This window comes from Equus asinus, chromosome 4 (assembly GCF_041296235.1).
Source record: "Equus asinus isolate D_3611 breed Donkey chromosome 4, EquAss-T2T_v2, whole genome shotgun sequence".
NCBI classification, from domain to species: domain Eukaryota; kingdom Metazoa; phylum Chordata; class Mammalia; order Perissodactyla; family Equidae; genus Equus; species Equus asinus.
In genome coordinates, this window is record NC_091793.1 from 86980001 (window position 1) to 86999769 (window position 19769).

At 37.7% G+C, this 19769-nt stretch overlaps 1 protein-coding gene across 43 annotated transcripts in view; it reads right to left on the bottom strand.

Moving 5' to 3' along the window:
- GTDC1 (glycosyltransferase like domain containing 1) overlaps positions 1-19769 on the bottom strand; it is a 424168-nt gene that overhangs the window by 72843 nt on the left and 331556 nt on the right. For all 43 annotated transcript variants that reach the window (XR_011502793.1, XR_011502792.1, XR_011502788.1 and 40 more), the window contains one exon: positions 9654-9763. Coding sequence is in view for 34 of the 43 variants with exons in the window: in XM_070507641.1 (XP_070363742.1) it covers positions 9654-9763 (110 nt within the window). In the remaining 9 variants the exon portion in view is untranslated. The remainder of the gene's footprint in view (positions 1-9653; positions 9764-19769) is intronic.

Consider the following 19769-nt stretch of genomic DNA (forward strand, 5'->3'; position numbering starts at 1 on the left):
TTTATAAAATAGGCAGGCTTTCCACCATAGACCCTTTTGGGGGCAAGTATTTTGAATATACCACACTCCAAATTATCACCATACACAACTACAGAAATTCCAAAAGATAAAATACCAAAGCAATACACAGAAGCCGTATTCTAAGACCTACTATTTATCAACTATAAGTCATATACACATTTACAGGCTTTTGAAATTAGGGTCTGTTTCTCATTTCCTATTGGTCTATCAATGTTTTGATATTTTCCTATTCATTATCTAACTAATTTATCTATTTCCTTGTGTCTTTCCCAAGTGCACATTTCTCATAAGCTTTGAGGACAATTTATGAACATAAAAGAGCATTTTTTCTCAGTAATATTTTCATAATCATAACTTTTGAGAATAATTTCTTGAGAGGTGTTTTGGGAGTTGTATTCTAGAACACACTATCTTCAGTAGGATGGGTAAATGATCCTGTCTTGAGAGTTGCACTGCATTTTCTGTTTTCAGTAAAAAAGATAAATATTCCATTTACAGAAGCTGCAGGAGTAAACTTCAAGCAGGCCTAAAGTTTAGGCCTGCCAGGGGATGGCAAGTCTGGGAGTGATCATAGGAAAAAGACCAATTCTTACAGGACACACTGAGGAATGGGAGCGAGTTGTAACCAAACACGTGTGTCTAGTGAATCTCCTGAGCCTTTGGGAGAGGAGGGCAGAGGCAGAGTTAATAAACCTTTCCTGAGAAAGGAAAAGAGAGCACCTCAAGTATTGAAGGGGAACCTCACCCTTGTCAGGGTATCGACGAGAGCTGGGCCAGAGGAGCTTGCCCCTCCAACTAGGAGTGCTGCCCACTCCTGCTCCGTGTAGCCATCTCTGCTTCAGAAGTTGTACTCCCTACTCACAAAGCATCTTCCAGTTATATATACAATGACCCTTTATGGCAGCCAAGTGACAACTGACTATATTGCAGTGTGATATGTGCTTTGCAACTGATGGAACGAATACGGCTGCTCTGAGCAACTAGAAAGGGAGAGAAAGGGAAGGTATAGGACAAGACGCACCATTGGAGTTGGGATTTTGCCAGGTGGAGAAAGGGTATGTGTGTGCTGATGTAGGGAGGGGCAGAAGAATTTAAGCAACAAATAACACAAGACAACACAAGACATGGAGGTAAATGCACAGACATACTCAGAAAATGGCAAAGAGAACTGGAATTCATGCGAGATTACGTTGGGGTCAGAGTTTGAAGAACTTCATTTGCTACAATGGAAATTTACGTTCATCCTACAGAAAATCTATGAGACACATTCCTATTATTGTTATACTATTGTGATTCTCTCCTTGGATGGTCTGGGTTTAGAAAGGACACTAATAACAGTAGGTGGATGAATTGAATAGCAAAGTGGCCAGAGGCCTGGAGACTAATCTGAAGCCTTTGCAGGATTCAAGGTCCCAGAAGACAAGGGCAACAACTGGGAAAGGGGCAACAGAAGTGAGAGTGAGGCATGGGAATTATTTCCATGGGATACATTCTCTGATGTGAAATTACTGAGTCAAACAAAGGGGATAGCAACTGACATGGCTTAGGGAAAATAATTTACACTGCCATCACCATACATGCTGACGTTTTCCCATAAGCTGGCCAGCCTTAGTTAGGATATGCCTTTAATTTTTTTTTTTTTTTTTGATGAGGAACATTGGCCCTGAGCTAACATCTGTTGCCAATCTTCCTATTTTTGCTTGAGGAAGATTGTCCCCAAGCTAACATCTGTGCTCCTCTTCCTCTCTTTTGTATATGGGTTGCTGCCACAGCATGGCTTGATGAGTGGTGTGTAGGTCCATGCCTAGGATCTGAACCCATGAACTGTGGGCCACTGAAGCGGAGAGTGTGAACATAACCACTCTGCCACCAGGCTGGCCCCAGGATATGCCTTTACTTCTACTGCTTTGTTCAATGTAACTGCTCTCTCATAAATTCTTTGTATTTACACTTATGTCCTTACAAGCAAAACTGAAGACTTTTCCCCCCCAAAATCTGATTTACTATTTATTTCTTTGGCTATCACCATCTCTATTGTCTATTAGCTGTGTATCTTTGGGCAAGTTATTTAACTCAAGTCTTAGTGACTTTGCCTGTACATAGGGGACAGTAATTGTTCCTATTGAGAGGACTGCTGTGATCTAAAATGAGATACCAGACTAAAAGGCCTAGTCTTGTGGTTGGCAGAGAGTAAGAGTTCAGTAAGTTATTGTACTTATAATATGTTGATGCTTTTGCAAACCTTTATCTATAATATATACTAAAAATCTATATTTATCAGAGAATATTTTTTGTTTTTTATTGCATACAAGTTGTTTATTTCACTCAATTTCTTGTTTTCACTAAAAATATTATATTTTAGAGCGGGGATGGGATAAGTATATTAAATTTTGTTGTCCTAAGCTTGTTGGATATTAAATTTATATACAAGTTGGGTTTATTTCTGAATTCTCTATTTTTCCCCATTTCTCTATGTTCATATTTTTGAATCTGTAAAGTACTCTTTTAAAAGTTATCATGTCATACTTGTTCTGAATCTGGCAGGACGTGTTTTCCTTCATTATTCCTTTGTAAGTGATTTCTTTGATATTCTGCCCATTTATTTATTTATTTTGTATGATTTTTAGAACTACTCTGTGAAGATATATAAAGTAATATTCTGGCATCTTAATTCAAATCTTGTTAAATTCACAAATTACCTTAAGATTTCTTAATCACCTCAAGATTGTCATTTCTATTACAGTATTCATTCTTTCCTATCAGGAGCATATATGTCTACATTTATTCAAATTTTCCTTACTTCCTCATTATATTTTGTTGTTTTCTTCAGCATAAGATTGAGAGACAGATTTCAGTTTTAAATTAGATTCTTGGGAAACTGAATTCCCCAATAATACTCTTGGGAAAGTGATTGTATGCCTATTTCTCAGAATCATATGAAGATGATTATGCCTACTGAGAATCTAACTCAGATCCATGCTACTTAAATGGGGCCAATATAAATCTTTTTCCTCAGCTATAAATTGGGGATGTTAATACTTGCTTGGTTATTTAGTCACTAGATTGTTATAAGGTTATGAAATAATGTATTTGAAAGTATTTGAAAATGTTACAGTATAAACAAGGGTATGGTGTAATGAAATGTAATTATAAGAATGTTTCTGCTTCCCAGTTAGTAAGATTCTAGAGGGGAGGAAACACACCTTCTCCTCTTGGTATCCAAAATATGGAGCCAGAGGACAACAGGAACTGAATAAATACTTCTATGTGACAGGGATGAGTAGATAGTGATAAAGTTTTTAAAAAATTAAAAGGAAAAGTAATAGGTTTGGAGAATGGTATAGTCTAGAGAGAATGAGTTTATTCAATCACAGGCACATTTATTTCACCTTGTATATACAACCATCTTATAATTCAACATTGATCAATATATGAATAGCTTTCCTTCTGCCGGCTCCCATTGGAGCAAAATTTTATACCTTTATATTAATGTGATATAAGTTATTTGTGTTCCTAGAATCTTTTTATTATTTCCCCCTTAGTGTAGCTGTTCTGCTGGAAATGAGGTTGTAGGTGGGAGCTGAGTGAAAAGGGAGATGGGAGGGGAAGGAAACGTGATATAATTATCCAACATTTGACTCCAGAGCTAAGGATCAGGAATATGCCAAGATCACAGTAATAACCATTGTCATGCCAGATACTAACCAGAAGCTTTCCACATACTGTTCTTAACCTCAAATTAAAGGTGAACCAGAAAGACTTCTGTCTGCCAAAACTGTAGTGCAGGTTTTTACTTTCCTTGCAAGCTTTCTGGTCACCACTAATGCCTAAAGCTAGAACTCTTTCTCCCACTATGTCTGCTACAGGGAAAGGAGAACCCTGATGTAAGGCTTTAGCTGTTCATAGAAAAACAATTTTGTTTAGAATTATCATTTGTGGGACATTATTAAGTATACAAACACATTCCATTGATTTGATATCTTAAGCATTTGCTTTTTTAAAAACCATCTCAAGAGCTAACTATGTGAACTTGTCATGAAAACTGGCCAAAACTAAAATATTTGCATTGAGAGCTTCTAGGATTTTTGGTTCATTTGTAACATGGAGTCTGACGGATACTTTAGGTAAAAGAATGACTTTTCAATTTTCTGGATTAAAAATAATTACAATAATTGCAAGAATGAACTTTTAAGGTTCAGCATCATTAATGTCTTCTTTGGATCCAAAACGCATTAAAGACTCACTCCATATACAAGCTCTGAAGGGAAGTCTGTGAGTCTTATAATAAAATCTGCATAGTAGTTTAGAAAGCACTTTGCCCCAAATTATCTAATTGTGCTGAAACTCTCATTATAACTCACTGAAGTGTACAGGGAAGGTGATTTTCTTCTTATTATTTCTCTTTCTCATCTCTTCCTTTGTATTGCGCAGACGGATTAACTGAGGTTAACCTAGAAAGCTGTAAGACCCAGTCCGAAACTTCATCTTCTGACTTCAATTCCTATAAAGCAGAGTTTCTCAATCTTGGCAGTCTTGACACTTTAAGTTGGATAATTCTTTGCTGTGGGGGTCGTCTTGTGCACTGTAGGATGTTTAGCAGCATCTCTGGCCTCTACCCACTAGACGCCAGTAGCATCCTCCCCCCATCAATTGTATCAACCAAAATATCTCTGGACATTGCCAAATGTCCCCTGGGAGTGTAGGGCAAAAACCACTCCTGATTGACACCAGAAGCTTTCCAAAATGACAAGTCACCTGTAAGTGATAATTAACTCCATTCCCATAGAGACCAACTCAATTTTATATCTGCTCTGCCTTATGGGACATGGTTGCTAGATGCATCTTCCGACACCCCCTGGGTTGTCTCCAGCAAGAAACTGTGGGCAATACTCTAATATGTGTTAAGGATTTTTACTCAATCAGGATAGACTCACCCAGATTAAGGCAGACATCTTGCATAGACTTGGTTTTGCCTCTGATGTGCCGCAGATCACAATGCATATTAAAGATCTATGGTGGTCGATAGTGCTGGTCACCAAATATTTCTGTTCTCCCTCATTTTGGACTCAAAGCAGGATTGCATTTCCTGGCCCCCATTATGATTGGACAGTGTCTTGTAACTAGTTTTGGCTAATGAATTGAGTGGAACTCTGTGTCACTTTAATGCCATAGTGCTGAAGTGCTAATGGGACAACCTCCTAGCTTTCTCTTCCATCTGGCATGATAACTGGCAATGTTTGAGATGGTGGTTGCTTGGGTCTCTCTGTAAGCTTGGGTCCCTGAGTGACCATAATGAGTAGAATACTACTGCCCACCTGCAATAAACAAATAGCATGAATGAGAAACAAATCTTACGTGTTTTAAGCCATTGAGATTTTAAGGTTGTTAGTTAGCTTAGCATAACTCAGCTTATTCTGACTAATGTAAGAGCTGAAAGATGACAAAAAAAATTGAAAAATATATTTATGTTAAGTCAAGGTCACCCATATTAAACAGAAAATATAATAAAACCACTTAGAACTTCCTTAAGCCTTGGGGTTCTCTATTTCATTCACTATTTCATTCATTCTTTTGGAAATCATTTCAATGTAAGTTTCTACATACCTGGTATGGTATGTAAACTGTATTATTCTATTATGCCAAACTCCTTCTTTCATTCATTCAACTAATATTTATTAAACACTAAATATACGCCAAGTATTATTTGGGATATCTTTCCACTTTATATTGTTTTTGACACTTTTCTTATGATGAAGACAGATGGAAGAAAAAGACGGAATTCACTTTAATATCTAAAGAGCGAGGTATTTAGGAAATGAATTTGAGGCTCTGTGTTTCTTTAACTTTATAATTGCAAAGAAATTATCAGAGAAAATGGAGATGATTTCATACAAGTGGTCAGGATTTCCCACCATTATCACCTGCTTTCCTGCTTGTAAAATAGGGATGATTCTGTGGACATGGAGTACAGGCTAAGCAATGGAACTGGAGGCATACTGACCGGGTTTGAAATGTGGCTTCATAACTGAATGGATGGGTGATTTTAGGCAAGTTTCAACCTCTCTGTGCCTTACTTTCCTCAGCTGTAAAGTGGTCATCACAATAGTGCCTAACTAACATGACTGCAGTGAAGAGTAAATGAGGCAAGGCATAAAGGACTTAGAACATTACCTGGAACATGCTAAGTGCTCGAAAAATGTCACTTCTAACATTTTTAAGGAATGTTCTAGTAAGTGATGAATAAAACACTAGAGTGGGACTACAAGTTGCAAATATCACAGAACATGTCTGCTTTATTCACTATTTCATCCTAAACATCTAGCTTAGTGCTTGGCACAAAGTAGATACTTAAAAACACATTTACTGAATCCATAGAGAAGTGAGTATAGATGAGGAGACCGACTCCCAGGCTCTACTCCCAACCTTGCCTCTGTCTATAGCCTGTCTCACCCACTGTGCCCAGCCATGGGAACTTGGGACAGTCACTGCCCTAGATCTCTCTCCTCCTTTATAAAATGAAAGGATGATACAAAAGAGCCATAAAGTATGTAGCTATAACCTAGAATTGATATTCTTAATCCACCACACTTTTCAGAAAAAGGATTATAATTTGAAAATAACATACTTGAAAATAATCAACAGTATGAAGACTCTACAAAGTTACCGGATTAGAGTTTTATTTTCAAAAGAAATTTAATGGAGATTCTTTGCTTCATCAAAAAGGGCAGTAAAACTCATTGGCACCAATGCCATCACTCAGAGATGTGCTAGCTTTCCCTAAAAGCTCTGCAGAGAGAGAAGGAGAATGAAGTCAAATAAAGGGTAATTAATGTACAAATTTGAAACTATGGCTAGATGTTTGCCTGTTTGTTTCTCTTTCTCCTTTTGATCTTGACTCAGGGACACTGTCTTTCAAACAGGGAAGCAAAAACGTTCTTATAATTACAGGCCCGTTAGGAAATCTCTGGATTAGAGACTGGCAAGGTGGCCTCCTAGGAGCACAACCTGGAAAGCTACCAGGCTCATTCCCCCTTTCAACACCTTTTCAACAATTTGGGCTCCTCCTGTGTACAAAGTGAAGTGCTGTAGCCATAAAAAGAGTTGGTTTACATGTGAAATGACAGAGATGGATCAGAAACTTAGGCAGAAAAGAGCCCCAGATGAGACTGGGAATAACAGAAGTGTGCACATAGACAATATGATGCCCCTTCCTGTGGGCTTCCACAGCATTCCCTAATTATTTCACAGCATCCTAGGTACCCGTTAATGATATTTAAGTGTCTCCACAAGGCAGAGCTCCCTGAGGGTGGAGACTGAGTCTTGTTCAGTGTGGAATCCCTCTTCCACAGTGCTCAGTAAGTACATATTAAAATGAAGCCAAACGGAGTAATAAGATTGGACCTGTAACAACCGAGCACTCAGCACTTGGGCCCAAACTGCTCCCCACCCCACTTTCAACCCTCCATACTACTCCAAATAGCTCAGTGTTAATGTGTGGGAGCAGAGACTGTGATCCCAAGAACACGGCCCTTCCGAATAACATCCTAGTCTTCTTTGTAGTTGTGGCCTAACACTACCCAACAGTAAAAGTGGCTAAGAAGCCTTCTGCTTAGAGATGTCCTCCAGCCACTTTTCTCAGTCCGTCCACAAGAACTTCAAAGCCAGCACAAACAAAACTGAACTCACCAGCTTTGCAAATAAGCCGATTTTTTTCTTCCTTCTTTCGCTACAGCCATCCATCTACCAATTCTTTTCTGTTTTCATTGAGAATACGTCGCTCATACAGCCCTCTCACTAATCTCTCAGCCACCACCTCACAGAGTCGCACTTGAATGACCGCTGTGGAGTCTTCCTGTGATGTTGCCTACCTATCACCGCAAGATAAAGCTTCCTAAAGCTTCCTAAAATGAGGAAAATAAAGTTTCCTCATATTTCTTCCCTGTACAAGATGTAGGCTCCTTATTTCTTCCCTTTACCTAATCTACTTTGGTTAGCAAGATCCTCCATACTTTGGACCTACTCTACCTATGTAAGGTAAGTATTACTTACTTATTAAGGTCTGTGTGCAGAATCTCCTATTCTACTTAGATTAGTGACCTCACAGCATTAATCAGTGAAATTGTTCTTTCATTTAAATACAATATTTAAAATGCTTGCTTCTGCATACTTTGCCCATGTCATTTCTCTCTTGGAATATGAATCCTAATCCCTTGGCTATTCAAGTACTGGCTCTTCAATGAACATTCTCCTCTAAGCCATATGTGTCAGTAATAACATATAATTATATTATTTTTTGTTTCATTCTCTTTCCTGTGCTTATGCACAAGTGTTCTCTCTTCAACAAAACTAAAAATTGCTTGAGGACATGGAGTTTACACTATTTTTAACTGTTTATTAATTAAATGTTCATTGAGTTATGCCAGGGTTGTGACAGGTGTTGCACTAGGCTTTGGGGTACAGTGATGAACAAGACAGACATAATCCCCATCCTCATAGCACCTCCATTCTAGTGTATGTGTGCATGTGAGTTGGGGGTAGTGAGATAAAAAATTACACATAATTATATGATTAGAAACTAAGGTAAGCACCATGAAGTAAAAGTATAGGGTGCTGTAAGACCATGATAAAGCTTCAGATTGAAAGAAAATGTCCCTGAGTCAAGATCAAAAGGATAAAATAGAAACAAACAGGCAAACACCTGAAGGTCTAAAGAAGCCTGGTACCTTACAGGAACTGAGAAAAGGTTGCTATCCATAAGTGCAGAGGGTAGAAGATGAGCCATATCAGATGAGGTTGCTGAGGTACAGGCTGGGTGCTAGTTCCTAGCTGTGTACCAGAATCGAGAAGTACTTGCTAAGGGAGGGTAAACTTAAGTGGGCCTTAAGAGTCATAACGCACGATGGCAGGGGTCATTACTGAACTTTTGTTGTCTGTGTTTTTAGAGTTAAAAAAAAATGCCAATGACCCAAAGTTTAAAAAATATGAACACTTAAGTGCTTATGAATGGAGTCAGGATGTTCATCTTACTGACCCAAACATGCCTAGTAAGGATGCAGCGCAAAGGAAATGGCTCTGAAAAGGCTCAATGTGACAGTAAGAATGACAAGACCTGCTGTTATCAGCTTCAGATTTTTGTTTATCTTCTCAAATTCAATAAAAAAGGCATGAACCAATGACAACTACGATGTGGACTGTGGTCTACTCCACACAACAAGTTTGATGGCAAAATGCTTTAAACAGGCCACCTAACAGATGGTAATGTATTTTAGCCGTTACCAATGTGAGCAGAATTCAAACCAGTGACCCCAGAGGTGAGAGGCTGTATATCCAATTACAAATTCCCACTTTCCATAAGTGTTAAGATGCCTAAAGCAATATATTTTATTTACATCAAGATGCATTGTATAAACTATATTTGATAAAAGAGATGACTTCATGTTCTCAACTTAAGTCAAAGAATGCTTACTTAAGTATTTTTTTAATTGAATCACACTTTAATGCCATCGTATAATCTTTTGGTTAACAGTGCTCATCTTGGTTATTCTAACAAAGGGAAACATGGAAATTAATATTTAAGTTGTAGAGCTTATGTCATCTATAAAAGTATACATTAGAAAATCTAAAAGAGATACCTGGGACATCTGTGAAGGTTTCTCCAAGGACAGATACGTGGAAATTGAGTCCTAAGTCCTTAAGATGCATTAATACCTTAAAAAAAGTCTCTGGATCTTTATCATGCTCCCTGGAAATAAACACACAAAAAATAACTTGTGATACCTCAGGGTATGTGTGAGGAAAAGGGTTTTCACTTCTTGCAGTATCAATTCTTTTCGTGGTCTATTTTGAGTTAGGGGAGATTCTGGCATCCAGGAAGAGATTTTCTCCTATAACCTTGTAGCATCAGCATTGAGTGTTTTTGTAAACATAAATTCTCTCTCATGGATCAAAACTCAGTCCAGTTGAAGTCTTAAGGCTCCGTAGCCTTTTATTAAAGGAGAAATCTATTGTGTTTTTCACAATTTTTTGTTAAACTATAGAAAGTCTAGTGTATTTTTCTTTCTCTTTAAATCGTTAATTTTCCACTTAACCCAAGTTTCCAACCAAAGAAAAGACTAGTCTTCAAAAGATGATTCTCTACTGATCATGAGAATGTAACGAAGATGCTTTTCATTTCCATGAGTCAGAATACCTTTCTCTCACATTTACTGAGCCCCTTTGTGCCCAGAAGGAACACACAATTTAGAGAGTGAGATTACAGACTCTCTCACTCATCTCTCATTTTAAATAATTGAATGGAGAATTATAAACACATCAAAAGGAGTAGGCTCGAGCCTAAGTCCACTGAATATTAGCTTAGGAGTGGAGGTTAGTCGATATATAAAAGAATAGTAATAAAGATAATTCTTTCATTTAGTAGGCACTTTTGAAAACCATGGATTATTTTTGTTTGTTTAGCTTGTCAGTCTTTCTTTGTAATGACAGAATGAGAAGTTAAAGGACACTAAAAAAAAATTCACTAATTCAAGAAATCACATTAAAATGGAATGAGTTATTTTTTACATTCTAAGGTGTGAATATTTCAGTATTTCTTGTATTCAATTACACTGTTTTAAATTATGTTATTTCAGACAGATGTGGACCAGATGTCTTCAAATTATTTGTTTTTTATTTATAATTCAGAATTTTAACTTATTTTCTATATTACAGAGAAATAGTTATATATCAGCAATTGAATTCCTCATTTACCAACTAATTATGTAAAATAAATCTGTAAATTGATCAAACTGCTATACGAAATATGAAAATTACATCATTCAGGAAATCTCATGAAAAATGACATCTGCAACCCTCAATGTGTTAATTCACAATTCAGTCAATATTTTCAGTATCAAGAATTAAAACAAATGCATCTTCTGATTAACATTTTAAAACGGCACTTATAATCTCATGGAATTGTAAAATCTTATCGAATTAAGAGTTCCGCAACAATTTATTTTAAGCTCTGTATCTCTCAGTTTGATCTACTTTAAATAATAAAGAACGCAACAGGAAAATGCTCATTGCTTTTTAAGATGATGTGCATTACATACGTGTACCATTGGGAATTTTTTGGATAGTTCTTATATATACTACTGCTGTGGGCAAGAACAAAGACTGAAAACAGTTTGAAAGTAAGGAATATGCCGTACCTTAACCATATCAATCAAATTGCTGCCACCTCATCTGTAATATGTTCTTTTAGTCTGATTCTCTTGGAAATACTTAGATGAAAAGAATGGAAACAATATAACATCATATATCTTAAAGAGTGAGTAACACAAAAGGGAAATCTAGCCACTCAGTTCTCTAAATTTTTCATTTTGAGTTCCAAAAATTCTGGCTAGAGATCCCCAAGAGAATATCTATTCTAAATATGTCCTGCTGTTTGTTTGTTTGTTTCGTATTAAAGTAAAAGTAGACGCTGTTTGGGGTTGGGAGGAGGTTTAATTAGGTAGAAGCTGAAGTTCTTAAAACATTCCACTGTGAGTATTTTCAAAGCAGTAGGCTTTATGAACCCACAATTTCAGTGTTTCTATACAAGATAAACACATTACAATCCTACTGTATTCTTTACATATTTTTTCTAGGTGGACAAAAGCTTTCATATTCAATAGTCACTTTGCATAAGCACATAAAAGAGATTTGTATGAATCCCCTCTCTTTTTGTTTAAACTATAATATATGGATGAATGTAAGGTGAGATTTTTCTTCCCCCAAATTATCCTTCAGAAAAAGAAGCATTTTATACTAAAGTCCTTATAAAGTCTCATAATACCAGGCACTCTCTCAACTACTTTATTTTGTTTAGGGAAGTTGAATTAATCTGAAACAATGTCAACTGATGAGAGTTTTGGATGGTTTTAACAGTCATTCACTTGATGGGACTGGTAAAAACAGAAGCAAAGGAATTTAATACTGACTTAGTAATTATTTTGGGAGACATGACCTAATAATTTGAAGTATTGGATGCTGTTGAAAACAAGTATTTTAAAGATCACTAAAAAAAGTAATAGAGTAAGTGGTTACTGGAGATCATGAGTAGTAAGTGGGTTTTTAATAGCTGGGGAGAAGATTTCCAGGGAGGGCACCACACACAGTTTCACTGGTCTTGCACCCCAAACTGCTCAGACTGAACTCCAGATGACAGGTGGTGGAAACACGCCAGCTGCCTGAAAAGGTGGCACCATTCTGATGTGAAGACTGCATGGGAGGGGGAGTTAAACTAAAACTGCTTCTGAAATATAAGGGTAGGAAAAGAGCAATGCTTCTAAAAATATTCTACATGATATGGCTTTAAAGTATTATTTATATCGACATTAGTAGATAACATATTATAAGTAGACACATGATTATTTCATCTATGTCCCTGAAAGTTTTACAGTCAATTTAGCTGAAAATTTTTCTCGGTTTTCTCTTTAAAAAAATGGGAAATTGCTTAACAATCAGACAATCATTAAAGCTGTGCACAAATATTTAGCCACAGCCATATATCAAGCTCGGATGACATTCAGTGGCAGAGCTCAATATATTTTGCCGACCGAGGAACTCATTCCAAATATCCAGTGGCTCATCCATGGATCTTATCCCAGCACCCGTGATACTAATGAACCCATTCAGCAGAATATGTGAATCTGTCTTAAATTCCTTTTTAAGAAATCTAACATGAAGCTCTCGTACTTATGATTTTAGCATAAAGCATTAAATATAGAATGGGGATTTAAAAATAATATGTAGAGTGCCCCTCTCTGCCAACAGCCATCAAGATTTAACATATATTTAATAATACATTCAATTTTCGATATCCATACTTATAGACTCATAGGCTCCTAAACACTCTTCTGCTCTCATCCATTGCTGGTAGGAAAGTAAAGTGAAACAATATTTTAGAGGGCAATTTGGTAATGTACATGATAAGCCTTAAATGTATATAAGTTTTGCCCCAGTAATTTCAATTTTAGAAAAGTTACCCTAAAAAACAATTAAAAAGGTGCATGGAAGTTCTGCTAGACTATGTCCATAACAGCATTGTTTATAATGTTAATCATCTGTAAACAACCTAATAGGATGATAAGGAAATATATTTTGACACATACGTATGATGTAATATCATGAGGCTACTAAAAATAATGTTGTAGAGGTTTTTTTTGAGGCAGTTCAGCCCTGAGCTAACATCTGCCAATCCTCCTCTTTTTGCTGAGGAAGACTGGCCCTGAGCTAACATCCGTGCCCATTTTCCTCTACTTTATATGTGGGATGCCTGCCACGGCATGGCTTGATGAGTGGTGCCATGTCCACACCTGGGATCTGAACTAGCAAACTCCGGGCCACCGAAGCGGAATGTTCGAACTTAACCACTGCACCGCCAGGCCGGCCCTGAGGTATATTTTTTGACATGGAAAAATACTCAAGAAATACTGTCAAGTAAAAGGGAGTGACAGAGTAGTAACGTATTATATGATCTGTTTTGGTAAGACAAATGGATGCATGTGCCTAAGAAAAAAGTTTGGGATGAACTATACCAAAATGTTAACAGGATTTATCTCCAGGGATTGCATTACAAACATTCTTTTTTTGGTATGTTTTCTCTAATAGAGGTTTTCTAATAGAAATCATTTTAATGCTTTTAAGGAACCCCCCGAACATCCTGCCATAAAATTGTATTCATAGGATTTTTGCTTCACTCTATAATAGTTTTAGTATTTAAAGCAGCAGAATTCCACATTTCCTGTGACCCCTCTACATATGACAGCTGCCCATCAAACAAACGTGATTCATCACAAAACATTCCAGAAGATGAGTCAGAGTCCAAGCTTCCCAACAATTCCCACACTCTTGACTAGGTAAGAATGAAACAGTCTGGCTGGGAACTCATTCCTCCGCAGCCCAACTATGGCAGAAGAGACCAGCGCAGAAATATTTCAGGCTTACTGGAAGCAGCAGATATAGCAAGAACAGCTTTTATTCCCAAATATTATTCAGAACATTTGAAAAGCATAAACTGTTTCCATGTGTTTTTTCTTCCTATATCTGTTCTCTCTCTGTTGCCTTTCCCATTTAGTTTTTTAGAGCTAAATTTCTTCTTATTCCTCACTTAACATTCATTCAGTAAATATTTATTGAGGATTTCTAAGTTCTCCATACTTGTCACTTATACTAAACTGTTACTCTTTCCTATTTTCCCATATAACTTTATACTTATTGAATACAATCTCTTTGATCCAGTTCCTTGCCTTGCCTGGGCAGAAACCTGGCTCTTTACAGATGCCATAGCTTTCCTTAGCAGCATGTCGCTCTGGATTGAGAGCTCCATGAAGGTAAGATAAACCCTGTCTGTTTTGTTCACTACTAAGTACCCAGTGCCTCATCAAGTAGTGGTAGACAATACTCGTGTTTATCAATATCCAGGTCTTCTCTCCTGGGCACACAGAAGACTCCACGTTCATCCCCTTGTATTAGAGGAGGCCACAGGACTAGTTCTGGCCAATCCATTGCAAGCTGACTGATGCGTGTCACTTCCAGGTAGCAGGACCCAAGCAGTTCTGGATAGCACTTTCCCTGCCACAGTGATCCTTGGTGAAGTCTTGTGCTAAGATGCTTAGGTTAACAGAGTGAAGCAGTCTGGAGCGCCACATGGAAGAGAGCTGTCTTGTAAAGCCATCTCAACACGCAGCAGACTTTGAGTTAGTGAGAACAGTAAATTTTTGTTGTGTTTAAGCAAATGAGATTTGGCGGGGGAGAACAGGGTCTTCATTATTGCAGTATGATGTGGCCTATGCTGACTAATTAGCTGCTCTAAAAATATTTGTTGAATAAATGAAGGTGTTGGTAAAAGGAATTACATTTATAGAGTTCCTGCTATATTCAGGACCCCATACTAGGCACCTGATCATAGTCTTACTTAAGTCTCTTAACCAAGTAGTCATACAAATATAATTATTCCTTCCTTTAAGGTGAGTCTGCATTTTAAATCATGTTTCATCACTACTACGTCATATTCTTTCTGCAGTCTTTGATTTTGTTATTTCTTTCTTCTTACGTATAATGAGAAGAAAAAGAGAGTTGTTACCTTTAGTCCACGGTTTTGTTTCCAGACCATCAAACCACGGACATTCCTTAGATTCTTGTTACTTGAGGTTAAAACCCATTGGAAAAGAGATGGCAATAAGAATATGGGGAGGGGGCTGGCCCCGTGGCCCAGTGGTTGAGTTCGTGCGCTCTGCTGCAGGCGGCCCAGTGTTTCGCTGGTTCGAATCCTGGGCGCGGACATGGCACTGCTCATCAAACCACGCTGAGGCAGCGTCCCACATGCCACAACTAGAAGGACCCACAACGAAGAATGTACAACTATGTACTGGGGGGCTTTGGGGAGAAAAAGGAAAAAAAATAAAATCTTAAAAAAAAAAAAGAATATGGGGAAGTAATGTGAAATTATGACCTCTTCAACACCATGATTTCAAACTTCTTCACCTTCCTGAGACCCTGCTAACCTCCATCTTTATTTTCTCATTATGAAGCACCACCTTGCTGCCAAATTCAGTGATGTGTTCCTTATTCATAAACATTTACCACTCTGTGTTGGTTATGAACATTTACTTCTGTACTATCCTGTCTAGGGCCGTAAACTCTTCAGTCCCCTCTACATGCCTGACATATCCATGACCAGTTCTGGTTTCCCTCCACATATGTTCCTTCTCAAATGGTGCTTTGAATAGAATTCAGTCAATAGTCTTATTAGCCACCAACTTCTCTCTCTCTCTCTCTTTCTTGAATACTACCAGTGCCTCTCTTTCTCTGACTCCACCAGCCCTCCCCAACATTTACTTATAGTTGACCAAGACCAAGACTATCCACTGTGTCTTTCTCTGAATATTGTTCATACTGCATTCTGCCCTTTAACTTTACTTTTAGAGGAAGAGTGAAAGGTACAGTTCAGAGAAATGTGGCTCTGACACTGACCAGAAGTATGACAATACGTATGTTACATAATTTCATGCAGCCTCAGTTTCTTCATCCTTAAAATGGTAGAAAAATAATACCTACATTTAAAAAGTTTGTTATTAGAAATGAAGAAGTGCCTGGCACCCTGCAGGTACATAATAAACTCTCATTCCCTTCATCTTTTGTATTTGTGGTATTATTTTAGAAATTTTAACCAATGTATTCTCTCTCTCCTCCTCCCCCATAATATTCAAGATGCTAAGATGTCTAATGTTCACTGCTTCAGGAATGGCTTGGGCCAGGGAAAACTTCCCAACCCCCCCAAAAAAGGGGGGCTGTCTTCTTGGTTGATTATGGAAGCAAAAACCCTTGTAGAAATGGTGAGGAGTTCAGACAGGTACAAATATTTAAGCAAAATTCCATGAGAGTGTAGCATACATCCTCCCGAGCCATGTTACTGCTCTACCTCTAGATAAGAAACATGAAGAACAGATGGAGAAGAGTTGAGAACAGAACTCTGATACTCCCAGAGGCTATGCACTATGCTTCCTGGGTTAGAAGCCTAGAGAAGGAGCATGACTCCAGAGAGTGAATGTCTGAGTGTATGGTTCTAGGCAGACAGTACTGGGGACATTCCTGAGAGATTCTTGAGCCATGGTAGGCGTAAAAGTGGAACTATGGTTTCTGTAAATGTCATGGAAGAATCACAGAGCAGCTGGCAGACAGACAGAAGCAAGGGATCCCTCCGCAGTGGCCTGTGAGGAATGGGGACCAGGAAAATGGAAGATAGAGAATCTTGAACTGCCTGAGCTTTCTATTACCATATTGAAATGGGCCATTGAATAGAAATTAAGTTATAGAAAAATAAAATTCTAATTTATGCATATCAGGGTTTCATGCCATCTGCACATTCATATTCTCATCTTTCCTTTTAATAGCAGAGGGAGAGATGTCTGCCTTTCAAAATTCAAAGTCTATTAGAGCTCTAGATTGTCTACCTTGCCTCTTGTTGAGATCTGGGTTCTCAAATTCAGTTTCCTTCCTAAAGCTTGTGATCCTATTCTTATGCCATAATTTCTTCAGTGATGTCTTTGGCATTTTTAAGTTATCCCTTTTACCTGACAACATTTCTTAACAACAATATTTCCAATAACATACTATTTCTAGGTGACTTTTGACTGATCACTTCATCTAAGAACTTTAGCTACATCCCTCCTTTCTTAGCTCCTGTGTTTTCCCTACTACCTTGGTCCATTCTTGCATTCTCTTCGATGAAAATGCTCTTTAACAGTATCAATTTCCACCTCATCCTCATTCCTTCTCATGCTTCTTAGGTTTTCTCCTACTTTTGACACCACTGACCATACTCTGCTTTCTTAGAAACGATCCTTGCTTGTTTTCCAGTCTATTTAGACTACAACCTAATGACCTTCTCCTCTATTAAATCTTTCCAGTCATTCCATCCAGAAGGCCACCCTGTGAAAACCATATTCAAAGAATCACTTTTTCCCACTAGATCTCACAACATGATTTCCTTTTCAATCTACCACTGCTAAAAGCTTAGACCCCCCCCCCCAGGTTGTTTCTCTTCAATGATTTCCACCCTTTCTGGATACTGTATACAGTAATTTCATTCAGCCGTCTAACTTGCCAATAAGCTTTCTATCTCTGCAGCTCTGGACAGCAAGCTAGTCGACATCCATGCTTCAAAGAACCGGTAGGCCATGAAGCGTCTTAATTAAGATGAATTGAGTCTTCCCCACCCTTGGGATGCTACTTAAGTGGCAGCCACTGTTCCATATACTTTTAAACCATCGTAATGTATGTAATTACTTCCTCTCAGACCTGGGAGGTTCTATGGAACTCTTTCCTCAGTACATTTCCCCAATGCATTATTGTCTTTCTATTTCCCTCTGTAATAAAGTTTCTCCTTGTCAAATGTGGTGATTGGATCCGTAATTTGATACTGACTAACCACTTAAGACTTTCTTTGGATTATAACATTTCCCTCCAAGAGATATGTAGGAAAGACATTCAAAACTGCTTGCTAGTTATCCTGGGAGCTACCCCTGCAAGTCACCTCTTACAGTTAAAAACTTCTCCCAGGGTCTAGTAGTACAGGAAACTCTGTGATGTCCCTGGGAATTACATCTACCTCTTAGATAGGAAGATGTATGATTCTTGTTTCCTGTTTTACCTAGACAGCCAGGAAGCTTACAGTCAGGTTTTAAGTGCTCAGTCTCAGCAAATATCAGATGGAAATAAATATACTGAAAAATACAGTAAGGGAAACAAAAAAACTCACTGGATGGGCTCAACAGTAGACAGGGTATAGCAGAGGATGGGATCAATGATCTTGAAATCTACAGAATTTACCCAATGTGAACAACAGAGAGAAAACAGACAAAAAAGTTTAAAAAATATGAAAGAACTAAAGCTCAGGGACCTGTGAGACAAGAACAGAAGATCCAACGTTTGTATCATCAGAGTCCCAGAAGGAGACTCTGTATTATTTCTTACAACTGCATCTGAATCTACATCTATTTCAAGACAAATTTCAATTGTAAAATATTCATGCCCATTGTAATAAAATACAAATAATTCAGGAATATATGGAGTCAGCACTGAAAACTCCTGTTCTTCACCTCTCCTGGTTCTACTCTTTCGATGTAATGACGACTAACAACTGTTTGGTGAGTAGGCTTCCTGACATATTTCTATGCATATGCAAACATATATATTTGTGAGTGTATTTTTTACATATAGCTTCTTTATTTTATAAATATGAGATCAGTACCATTCTGTGCTTTGCATTTTCATTAAATGCATAATAGACATCTATCTACATCAATGTATACAGATACTTCATTTTAAAATAGTTATATAATATTTCATAATTTTTAAGAAAATTCTCCCACTAATGGACATTTAAGTTGTTTCCAATTTTTTGATGTTTCAAATAATACTAAAGCAACATCTACTTCTCTTTGTCATATTCAAATTTCTCTTTTGTAGGATTGTTTTGTTTTTAAAAGAGAGGGTTTTTTTGCTAGGAAAGATTTGCTCTGAGCTAACATCTGTTGCCAATCTTCCTCTCTTTTATTTTTTCCCTAAAGCCCCAGTACATAGTTGTATATTTTAGTTGTGAGTCCTACTAGTTCCTCCATGTGAGTGACCGCCACAGCATGGCTACTGACAGACGAGTGGTGTGGTTCCATGCTCAGGAACCAAATCTGGGCCACCGAAGTGGAGCGCACCGAACTTTAACTCCCAGGTCATCAGGGCTGGCTCTCTTTTGTAGGATTCTTCATTCATTCTTGTTTCTCCTCCTATCCTGCAAATGTAGCCCTTTTACAACGTACACTCTCCTTTTGGAACTAGCCTACTTTCAAAGTTTTACCTCCTCAGTCTTGCTGTGTTCTAAGTTCCACGAAGGCAGAGTTCATGCCTTTGTTTACCCTCTACTCCCCATGTCTAGCACAAGGCCTGGCATATAGTAAAAAAATTATTAAATTGAACTGACTCTAAATCTGGCTTTTCCAGTGAAAACTCATCTATAATATTTAAAAATTAAATTGCTGCCCCCATCAAACATAGCACTAATAACCAAGCTCCTCTCTAGTGTTGACATGTCTTTATTCTCCCAATATTCCAATATCTCAAGCCTGACACATTTCCAACCACAAGGAAGCTGCTTCCAAGCTTGTCCTGTCAATCAACTTATTAGCAATCTTACCATTTCTTCCTAAACAAATAATTAAGGATTGGCT